Here is a 12,515-nt window from a genome sequence, read left to right as displayed (position 1 = left end):
AATTTTCTTACCAAGTATGACAACTACTTTATAGGTGGATGAGGCTGACATGGTAGTATCATCCTAAGCTAAATCTCACTAGTTTCAACACCTTATCTCTATTAAGGGTTGCTAGGAGAAAGGGATTGGCTCTGTGATCTGAATGGTTGCAATCTGGTTCTTATGGAGGTGTAGAAATGATATTATCTTTAACAACAAGAGGATGAGTTTGGAGGAGTTGCTATATGTGATAAAGTTCAAGTCTTGACTTTGGATCAATTGTAGAATCAAAGACTCTATTATGTCTTGGTTTGGATAAGTTTCTAACTCAGATTGCTAGTTTGGTTTGTTATTGTTAACCCCTACATTAGTTCTCTAGGTGCTTGTGTTTCCTTGTTCATTTTTGAGGCCTTAGGCTTTGGTGTTATGTTCTTGTATCTCTTTTGTTGTATATTTGTTACTTTTAATAAAAATTTCACCTTACAAAACAAAATAATTCCTTGGTTTGTCTCTTTATTTGTAATGTTATCACTACATTCTTTTAACCCAATTGATGAATATGGATTTATATACAAAAGAAAGTGTTATATCAATATACTTATTAGGGCAGTGATATCTTTGGGTAGGTTGTTCAGACATCCAATTTCACGTTGGTCCTCTTAACACAAGAGTCAGTGATTCCAGAAATCATAGGACTATCTAGAGTTTTTTGTCAAATTGATGCATCTTTAATCATAAACTTGCATGTTACTTTAGATTAACTTCATAGGAGCTTTATTCAAGGTAGCTGATTTTGCAAGTTACTATAAGAATAATACAAAATATAAATTCGATTTCGAGAGAGGAAGAAATAAATAAATAAATAAAGAGAGAAAAGCAAAAGCTTTAATATTCTTCACTTTCTCTATTCCCATGAGCCTTTACCTTTACCATCACAATCCTCTCATTTTGCTTGTGATTACAATCTGGAATCTCTCATTCTTTTAAGTACCCTATATTATTCACTTTTATAACTTTCTTTCTATACACACACATTCAGAAACAATAGCAATAGCATATTCACTGACAGCTACATATACCTAGACTAAGAAACATAGATACATATTCAAACCAAAAAAAGGTTGTTTTTACAGTTTACATATCAGATGACATGCTGGTCTTGTTCACACGATCACCTAATAAAGCACCATCACTATCATCACACTCACCCATGCACCTTTAAATTATTCACCCACTTTGTTGAACGAGTTGTATAAAGTATCAACTCCATTGTTTCCACGCCAAAACTAAGACACTATATTTGAAAAGTATAAATTTATCTTTATTTCTTAATTTTTTTATCTTATTTGTATACATGTCATTTTCTTAAAATGCATTAAAAAATATGGAAAACCGTATTGGTATATAAGTTTTGGTGTCAAGAAGATATTTTTATATTTGAATACACAGGATGATACTTCGTTCAAATCTGCATGTAATAGATATATACTATGTTTATGTCAAGTGTTCAACTAGGAGTGAAACTTCCCCTCATAAAATTAATACATCAAGATTCACTTTACATGAATTTGGTTTTGTACACTATTCACAGAACCAAAAAAGTATCACAGTTTCAACATAGAATTACAATCATCACAAGCAATTAATTAAGTAGTTTTATTTATTTTGTGCAAGATCCAGACTATTTTATTTAATCGATATATGCATAAGAAAATGACTACAAAGAACAAAAATAATACGTGTATACATGACATATGCTTCTATTGAACAAAACTAAATTATGAAGCCATTAACAATGGCTCGATTTGTACTAACATGAGTAGTCTCATACACTGGAAGCTCCTCACAATGCATTCCATTTCCCAACATAGACAGATGATCAAGCTCAAAAAGATCCGAACTTGCATAACTTGCTGCATCATCATCATCATCATCTTCATCTTCTTCGTCATTCACGGTTGTGGACTGTAATTTAAAACCTTGACGTTGATCATTAGCATTATTTATCCTTATAGGCAAACCCTTCAAAACTAAATCATTCTCCATCACCCTACTCTTCTCCAAGACTGGTAACTTAACCTTCTCTTCTTCATACAAATATTTATGGCCACAAGGTCGATTCTCTTCGTCCACGATCACACTCACTGGGTAAAAACGCACCTTTCTCTTATCCCCATTGAATATCTTTTCCCTCTCAGAAGATGTCTTGCTTAAACAAGACCTTGAAAATGAAGAAGCAGAAGAACAAGATGAAAAAGACTTGGATTTTAATTTTCTCTCACTTTTCATGTCTCCCTCTTCTTCACAGTAGCTTCTTCTACTACTTTTACTTTTCTTAGCATTTGCAAAAAGGGAGTTAAGAAAAGTGGTTAACCTTCCACCTGGTGAAATGGGTTGTTTTACTTTCTTGAGATTGTTGTAAATCTTGAGTGCTCTCAGTTTGGACTTGAACAATGCTTTCTCATCATGAATCTCAATGCCTTCTGTTTTGGATTTTTGAGAAAAACCCTCGAATGTGAGCGTTGATGCTGCTTGGTTCTCATTGTTCCTATCCTTGTTCACAACAGGCTTTGGCTTTGATGGTGCAAAACACGAGGCACGTGGCATAATGGACTCTGTGTCAGAGGAAGAGAATCCACCAGAACTAGAGTCTGAGGAAATCGAAATAGAACTAAAGAAAAGAACATGTTGGTCATGATCACCGTGATGATGATGTTTTGGAACAAAACATGGTTGTTGTGTTCCAACTTTTTTGTCTTTTTCTTGAGCTTGTTCTTTTTCCACAATACTTTTGTTGTTGTATCTTACGTTGCTTCTGTTATGTTTCTTTGCCGTTATTGTGGTTTCTGTGTAGAACTTAGTTTCACTCTTCTTCTCGAATCTATGATGCATGTTTGATGTGCAATATATGAGCCAACTCTTGTTAAATAAGATGAAAATATATATTGGAGAATGGATATAGAAATAGTTGGAATTAAAATGCCGCAATGAAAGGTGAATAAAATAATGAAGTAAGGTATGGTTAGGGAGATGGAGAATGGGGAATAAGAAATGATGGAAGGGGAAGGGGAAGGTGAAGAGAGTAATTGATGAATGTGTTTTGTTTATGGAATGAAAGAAAGAGAGAAAAGTGAAAGAGAGTAGTAATGAGAGGGAGAGTGGCAAGCTTAAGAATGAAGCAAGGAAATAAGGAGAGTATATATAAGTAACTAGATTACATGTCTTAAAAAATTCATGTCTGCATATTTAAGTTAATCATATTATAATACGTAATAAAAAAAATTATTTTTTTTATGATTTTTTTAACTAGTTAACACTTTTTAATAACATTTGGTACGTAATAAGATACAGAATCTTGAATATAGTTATTGAGATTAGTCTTAGTTTGCCTACCATTCAATTCATGTATAGTTTGCCAACCATTCAATTCATGTATATAATAATCAAGTTAATTCATTAGTTCAACCGTTAAATTGTATTTTGTTCAAATTGTTTATTTGTTTAACAACATAAATTTTAAATTTAAGTTTAATGTGATTAATTAATGAGTGGTGAGTCGAGTTTCAAATATTAGACTTTGTAACTTTCAAGAAATGCCAAAAGATGACCCCATATTGGTATCTAGCCAACTTGACTCTGTTCCAAGATTATTTAAGGCCGTTGATCCAGTTGAAAAAACACTACATGAAGACAGTAGTGTACATTGCATTTTAAGGGTATGGACTATGGAGGGCTCTTCAGGTAGGAAGATTAGTTGCACTTATCCAAAACAAAATCGCTAGTTAGGAAGCAATAACATTTTAATATTTTTATTGATTATCTTTTTAATATATTTTTATTATTTTTTTCATATCTTTTTTTGGGATGTAGCAGTAAGAAACATATTATTTTGATTAATAAAATTTAAGAGTTTTCTCTTTATAGAGAATTACAGTTTTTATTTATTAGGTTTATGTTTGCAAATTTGTATTTATCAATGTTATTAAAACCGGTTCAATCGGAGAACCGGCCAACCGGTCCCATAACCGGTACGAAACAAGTGTTGTGCCGGCTAAGCATCAAAACCGGTGTAAACCGGAGAAAAACCTGTGAACCGTGTCAAAACCGGTGAACCAGTCAGAATTTGATTGAACCAGCCGGTTCATACATGTAATTTTAAAGAACCCCACATAGGTACATACCACATAGAATTAGAAACTCCTTTTCTTTATTGTTAACCTGTATGAAAATTGATGTATGAAGAAATGATACTGTTGTAGATCAAAATTAAATTTAGAAGATGATGATGATGCAATGTGAACCTAGTTGAAGACAACATTAGTCAAATTTTGGACTTAAATGGTGAAGAAATGGAACCTCAATATGAAACAACTTTAACTCATTGGTGTTAAGTTTTAAATATATAATATGTTTTGTAGACTGAGTTATGAACTTGCGTCATATGTTTCGAGTTTGTTAAGTAAGACAAGTACTTGTGGATTATACTATTAGTATTTGTAATTTAGACTTTGGATTTATTAAAGTTGTTTGTTTATGAGAATTCTTACTTCGACTATAAATATGGATTATAAATTTGAGTACCTAGATATTAGATAATTTTTGTTACAGGTTTACATATATATATATATATATAAGCATGTATGTCCGGTTTAATTACTGAACCACTGGTTAAACCACTAAACCAGTACCCTCACCGGTTTGATGACCGGTCCGATTTTAATAACATTACTATTTATCATTCTAGATTTGACGCTTGACAAATCCTTTATGCTTCCCATTGCATCAGCTCTTAACAGGCTTAGCATGCTATCTAGATTAGGTTTTAAATTTTACTCCATTATAATTTAACCAAATTCTTTATTTATTTACTTATGAACTATTTTTACCATTTCATATAATACAATTGATATATTAATAATAAACAGTATTTTTTTTATTAAACGAATTTAATATTACTTGTTAGCATTGAGGATCAAACCTTGATATCTTGTAGAAGGAACTTAATCATCTATTAACTGTGTTGGTATTTAGATATTATATTTTGTTAAACTATAAAGTTGATAAGCTAAAATTAAGGCATATTTTATAAAATATATTTGACAAATTATGAATAGCCTACTTCAATTTGTGATCAACATTTTCTCTACCACATGTATCAACATGATCGATGAAAATCATCATCACTTCATCTAAGCTACTGTATACACTAAATTTGAGGTCTTGGAGATTGCCACAAAGAAAGGGAATCTATATCAAGTACCCCATATCCATCATCTATGAAAGTGAACATTATAATTATTTTGTCTAGTAAAGTTAACTCGGTTTAATTTTTGTTCATATATACATAAAACTTGAAGTTAGATCTTTACGCAAATTAAATATGTATCACTTAAATCAACCATTCATCCAAAAAAAAATACATTACTAACTATATGGAGAGGATATATATTTTGGACTTATATTAATTAAGGTCTAATAAACCCCACCACTTCCATTAGGTCTATGAATATGAAAGATTTGCTCCCATGTCACTTATCAGGATCACATGCCTTCAAATATTTGGTTTCCTCTATATGTATCAGCCTTAAGACATGACCTTGATGCACATCATCAATGGCCCATCTTGTATCCTAGACTTCAGAAAAATAAAAACCATGACACAGGAAAGTCCTTGATTAGGTCTCTGAATATGGCTACAATTAGTGTGATGACTAATTTGAATTGTAGGTGTTAGAATATGGTCATAACAATTGGAAAATGTGAGGTTGGCTTGCACCAATAATTAGACAATGATCTTATGTTCTTTCAACATTGATAGAAATGGATCTTAAGGGTGATTTAATATTTGGTAGGGACATTGTGGTGCAGTTGATAATGGAGTCAAAGAAGGACTAAGTTGATATGTATGTGGATTTCCTTTGCATAAAATTTTGTTAAGCAATTGATAAGTAAGTTAGATTTCCTTTGGGATAAGGTTATCTGACTCCTCTATCTCAATAGCGGCGGATTTTTTATTTTATAAGGTTGGTTCTATTCCTTTCCTCTACTTAGGCATTCCTGTTGGGGCTAATCCCAAGAGGTTATCCACTTGGCAAGGTATGATTGAGGTTGTGTCTAAAAGGCTTGCTTCTTGGAAATGTAAGCATATTTCTTTTGGAGGTAGATTAACCCTGTTGAACTCAATTTTATCTAACATTCCTACTTATATGCTTTCGCTCTATAAAGCACCTAAGAAGGTCCTAGATAAAATTGCTAGCTTACAAAGAAGATTTTTGTGGGGAAATAATCGGGGTGGCAAAGGTATTGCGTGGGTGGCTTAGGATGTGGTTTGTAAGTCTAAGGAGTTAGGAGGTCTTGGTGTGAAGGATCTCTTTCGCTTTAATCTTGCTTTGTTGGGGAAATGGAGATGGCGTAGGTTGCAAGACAAGGATGCTCTTTGGGTGAAGGTAATAAATTCAAAATATGGTCTAGAGTGGCTTTCTCATCCGAATATCTTTTCTCCGAGGTGTTGGAGAGACTTGGGAAAAGTGGGCTCTTCTGGTGAGGACTCAGGGGGTTGGTTTGTGGATAATGTTTGGAAGGATATTGGCAACGGTCTTCAAACCTTTTTTTGGCATGATATTTGGGTTGGTAATTAGAGTCTCAAAGTGACTTTTCCTAGATTGTTCAATCTAGCTTCTAATCATGGCGCTTAGGTGGGGGACAACGGTTATTGGAAGGATGGTGTTTGGTATTGGGAAATTCCTTGGAAGAGAGACATGTCTGGCAGAAACGTATCTCTAACCAAGAATCTTTATGATCTAATTAACCACCATTCGTGCAAACAGGGTTCTAGTGACACTTAGATATGGGGTCTTGACAGATCGGGTGAGTATGTGGTGAAAACAACTTATTTGGCTCAGATGAATGATAACCAATCTTCTTTAGGTATTTTGCTAAAAAACTGATGGATTAATTGTTTACCTTCAAATGTTTGTTGTTTTGTCTGGAAACTCTTAAGAGGTCGGCTCCCAATAAAGGCTGAACTTCTTAAGAGGAATATTATTGCGAGGGCGGAAGATATAGTTTGTTCTTTTTGCAACAATCATATTGAAACTATAGACCACTTGTTTATATCTTGTAACTTTGTTGCAAGTGTTTGGAAAGGTTTTTATTCTTGGCTTCAAGTTCCTGTCACAATACCTTCAACAATTATGGATTCTTTCAAGCTTCATGATACTCTTAAAAGCGGTACTTGTATAAAGCTATGGCGTATGCTCTGGTTTGCGGTCGTTTGGTCGGTGTGGATTATGAGAAATGATGTCATCTTTCAGGAGAAGACTCCTAGCTATGTGCACTTATTGGATTTAATTCAAACTAGATCGTGGATTTGGTTTATCTCTTTTGTTTCTCATAATTCCTTGTCGTTCGCTAATTGGTGTTTGGATCCTAAACTTTGCTTATCGCTAAATGTAACCAAGTTGTAATTGGTTTCCTTCTTGTATTGGGTGGGCACCCCTTGTGCTCCTTTAATGCAATTTTATTTATAAAAAAAAAATTGATAAGTAAGAAAAACAACAATTTTTGTGGCAAAAGGAAAACATTGTTTCTCACCATGAGACCCACAAAGCCTACAAAAACTTCTACTCTAGAATGATCTATGCTAATTAAGACCCTCTATGGTGAGGGTGTCCTTGGACAAAAAAAATGTATATTTCTCTTCTATAGTCAATGTTTTTTACAACTTGATGGTGCAACTAAGTGATGGTGATGGTGATGGTGTAACTATGTCCATTTCCAATGCATTTTAGTCCTTGCTATCAATTAAGTGATGGTGTGGTCAAACTTTTGAAGGATCAAAATTTGTTAAGAGTTTAGGTTCCAAGATCAAAATGGAGCCAGGTTTCAAAAAATAAAGACATAATTAAAGGTGAAATTAGAAAGTAAAACCGTGTTGATTATGCCACTTGCATGCAGCAATTCTAAATGACGCCAAATAAGTATTATTGGTTGAGTGATGACCAAATCATTCTCTTTAAAACGTTATGTGACACTGTCCAAAATGTATGGTATATATTTTGCATGAATGTATAGTATATATTTCTAATGTAGCAAAAAAAAGGCAATATATATTTCTCATCGTTTTGCAGGAAGGGACTATTTAATACGATAAATCTATGAACACTAAGGTATGCAAGCCTAAAAATCAATGCAACCAGTAGTAGTCATATAGTTTGTGAATATCATATATAGCTTTTGCTGTGAAGCTAAATACTCTTGTAAATTTTACAGTCTTTTCTGTTTTGTTTAAGAGTCTATGGTTTAAACTTTAGGTGCATAAGCAAAGGTTATTATATATTTGAGAGGAGGGGATGAATGATTTCAAACCAAGAGTACTTGTTTTGAATAAACCTAGAATTACTAATAATTCCTTGTCAATCTTTTTGCAGCTTAAACTAATAATTTTTTAACATGTTAACAAAGCAATACCACTAGTTATACTCCACCCTCTAGTCATTGTCTTACTTTTCAGTTAGTTTGGTTTGAAAAGAAATTAAAATGAAACACTATTAACATAATATGACAAAGAGAGATGGCTAATAGGAGAAGGTGAAATGCATGAATAGGACAAAGAGAGATGACTAATAGGAGAAAAATGAATTAATACTAAAGAGAAATTGACACAACAAATAGAGATGACCACTGGTGGGAGTTCTGAATTGTTCGACATCTTGATAGCAGAATAGTAGCCAAACAGGTCATGGAGGATGAAATCAGTATGATTCTGATACTATATAGAAGTTTAGGATGATAAAAATTAGTCAAACTCAAATTTGAGTTAGTCTAAACAATTTATTATATAAGCAAAGTCGTTAGAAACAATAAGATAATAAACTCAAATAATACTTAACAAAATAAACTTAAACTACAAATAAACTCAAATAAAACAAAACTAATTAAATACTAAATAAGATTATCCTTTATCAATCCAAATATATTTATCAACATGTTGATTTAAGGGGTTGCATGGGTATTGAGACGCATATGTAGTAGACATGAGGCATCCTAGAAACTAAGGATTGAATACTTTACCTAGAGAGTGAAAAATGGAAGTATTATATTTTGATTTCACATTTGTCCAACAAAGGAGAGAGTACTTTTTGTTTCTTTCCCTTCTTCATAAAATCATCACAAACTATATAGTATTAAGTTGTAATTATGGTTGCCATGAGTATAAAAAAGTTAAAAATATAATATTATGAGCAATTATATAAAAAAACATGATTGATATGGTTATGATATTGTGATGATAATATGATTAAGGATTACTGAGATTACCACGATCACAATTATATTATGGAATGTGAGTCAATGAATGAAGACAAATTGACAATATGATATGAAAAGCTATCCATGTTACTTTGTAACAAGGAAGAAGACACACTAAATGAATGGCCTAGGAAGATACCTTTGAACTTCCTAGTAAGTGTGTCTTGGACTCCTGTTACTATCTTCCGAGGACCAAAAATTGGTCTTTAGTCTAGAATCTATATATAATTGGTGATTGTAGGCTTGTAGAAAATAAATGTTTTTAAATAAATTATAAGGTCATAGTCTAGAATCTATATATATAGCATCCTCCAATTATGAAAAATAATAATGAAAAAAGACAAGGAAGATGATGAAGTCATTTATATGGTAATCTCATGCAAGCAAAGACTTCAACTTGTGGTTCCTAACAACGAAACACAGAAATATCATTGTTGTTTACTCGTAATATTCTTACGAGTCAGACTCCTCTCAAATATTAGAGAAAGATCTATTACAAAAATCAAAATATAATAATAATATATTGTTCTATTTACACTAGCAATCACATTTTCAACTTCAAAAATAAGAGTAAACAAAATCATTCAAGTAATTATTAACAATATAAGTGTCTAAAAACATGTTAAAAGATGAAAATGAAGTGCACTCTTTGCATTCTCTACTATTAATGTATTAATAATATTGACTTTTAATTTAATATCATTCATATAAATATTAAATGATATATTAATAATATAAAAAATGCACAATTATTAAACTTGGGTTAGAAATACACTTATATATTAATAAAAAAAATAAAAGCTTCTATTATACCTTATCATGTGGCATTAAATAAGGTACAAATACCGTTGTGAAGGGGTTGCACATTAATATCCCTTGAAAGTCTTCCTAAGTCTTCCTAGTGTTATCTATTTTAAAAGTGCAAATACTTTACTCTATAATAGATAATAAAGTCAAAGAAATTTTGTGGAGCATAGTTATTCAAATAACAAATATCATTAGCAATAGATATCATTTCTAAGCTTAATAGTAAATAGGAAGGTTACATGAACTTACGAGGCTGATTCTTATATACATGATGTCATTGTAGTAATATTTATGCGCTGTTACTTTAAATATTTGTATACAATCAGTATATTATTTATTATTTGTTTGGATTATTTTTTTAACAAGTCAATAATAATTAAATATGAATGATAGATAATATAATAATAGTATATATATATTTTCTCAGTATACATATATGTTCCTTAAATATTTGTTGTGATACCAGAATTTTGATTTTAGTCTGAATTTTTTTAATTTTAGTTTATATAAATTAAATAGTTTTAATTTTTAGTCCCTAATGTTTGTAATGGAAAATATATAACATGTGGTAGAAATAGTAAATAAGTTCTCATTGAGCATGTAATGTTTCATTTACATTCCAACTAAAATATTAAACTACGGTATATGAACTCATGTAACCAAAAAATGTTACATAGGACCATTAAAAACATGTACAAAGAGTTTAAAATTTATGTATCGTCAGTATAAAGTTTTTTATATTGTCAACACATTATTTATCGTTGATTTGTATTATTTACATCAGCAATTTCCATCCAAAACTAACGGAAGGATCAATGGCAAAACATTCAGAAAATATAAGAATTAAAATATAAAAAAATCATAGGTCCAAAAATACATGTTTAAGCCTATATATATATTGAATGCATGGTGATTCTTTGTGTTCATATCAATAGTGGTACCAAAATGACAGATAAAAATGAAATAACAGCAGATTCTTCATCTGACAGTGATTTCACCAACCAATGGTCTATTGAGCTTTCTGAGTACTTAAAGTTTGATGGTAATAATGAATGGGTGGTTGATGATGATCCTGGTTCATTTGTTTCTGAACATGTTTCAACCCAAGTTGTATATGATCAAGCCAATGTTGTTAGTGACTTTGGAGAAGGTGGCATTCACTTTGAAGGTTCTTCTTCTACAAGTAAGTCAAGTTCCTTACTTGTATTGAAATGTGTTTTGATTTTGAGGTTGATATGTTCTCAACAACTTTGCTATTTGTATAATGATGGCATGTTGTTATGAACATCTTCAACTATTTATGAATTTCTTTGATTTGGCTTGTAATCTTTGGTTGTGTCTTAGGAGAAATTAGCAGTGTAGAAGAGAAGAAAGTTAGAAAGAAATTTTCATTCAAAACAAAGTCAGAGGTTGAAATCCTTGATGATGGATACAAGTGGAGAAAATATGGAAAGAAGATGGTGAAGAACAGTCCAAATCCAAGGTTTATATACATTCATATGGATGATCATAAATTCATAATTATAATTTTTTCTACTAAATAACATGATTAGAGAAGAGTGATGTAAAAGTTTAATGCAGAAAAAGGTGTTTAAGTAACATTTGTCCTAAAACAACTATTAAATTTGTGACAACCTTAACATTTAAGGGTATGTGATTACAGGCATTACTATAGGTGTTCAGTGGAAGGATGTCCTGTAAAAAAGACAGTAGACAGAGATAGGGATGATTCAAGATATGTAATAACAACCTATGAAGGAACTCACACTCACCCAAGGTAGGTCCAATATGAAGAAAACAAGTTTTGGAAGTTTTGGAAGTTTTGTGGGTTACAGTTACTACTAAAATGTTAAAGGCATTATTCAGCTATGTTAGAAGTTAGAATCATGTAGTGGCAATTAACCTTTGAGGGTTGTGATTTGATGCAATATATAAGAAAATGTGCTACTGTTATCTTCAAGCATACAGTTTTTGGTAGGAACCATGTTTCTAATTAAACAGAATGTAGCACTAGAGCTATCATAATGACTATATGAAACTTCATACCTTAGAGAATATGGATGCAATGCAATTATATTCACACACAAAAAATGCAACTATAGCTCTAAATTATGGTTGCAGTAATATTTGGCTGCAACTGCAATTAATCTTATGAACTGCAATTTAAAATCTTAGTGCAATATGGAGAAGTCCTCAACCACCTTCATGCTAACAATAAATAGGAGAACTTGTTTTTTCTGTACAACATTTTAGACAACATAGATCTATATAAATGTGGGTGAATATTGAGATACCAAGTGTTTCGAGGAATACGAAAATGTGTGTACAATAATCTGTTGTTCCAAATATAGTCGAAATTCGCTGTGCAAGTAACATAGTGAGAGATGGTTTTTACAACATTTGGGACAACATGAACCTAT

The 12,515-nt window shown here is 31.6% G+C and overlaps 2 protein-coding genes across 2 annotated transcripts; one reads left to right on the top strand and one right to left on the bottom strand.

The window, feature by feature from the left end:
• Positions 1,653–3,097, bottom strand: LOC109351120 (protein BIG GRAIN 1-like B). The gene has a single exon (XM_019592477.1). It carries the CDS (start codon positions 2,869–2,871, stop codon positions 1,753–1,755), a length of 1,119 nt encoding a protein of 372 aa, XP_019448022.1. The 5' UTR covers positions 2,872–3,097; the 3' UTR covers positions 1,653–1,752.
• On the top strand, positions 11,008–12,162 carry LOC109351121 (probable WRKY transcription factor 50). Its single transcript, XM_019592478.1, has 4 exons — positions 11,008–11,278; positions 11,440–11,578; positions 11,759–11,876; positions 11,907–12,162. The coding sequence occupies exons 1-3, from the start codon at positions 11,041–11,043 to the stop codon at positions 11,874–11,876; spliced, it is 495 nt and encodes a 164-aa protein (XP_019448023.1). The 5' UTR covers positions 11,008–11,040; the 3' UTR covers positions 11,907–12,162.

Source organism: Lupinus angustifolius, chromosome LG06, assembly GCF_001865875.1.
Source record: "Lupinus angustifolius cultivar Tanjil chromosome LG06, LupAngTanjil_v1.0, whole genome shotgun sequence".
Lineage (NCBI taxonomy): Eukaryota > Viridiplantae > Streptophyta > Magnoliopsida > Fabales > Fabaceae > Lupinus > Lupinus angustifolius.
Note: the sequence above shows the minus strand (reverse complement) of the source record. Positions and strands in the feature narration are given on the sequence as shown.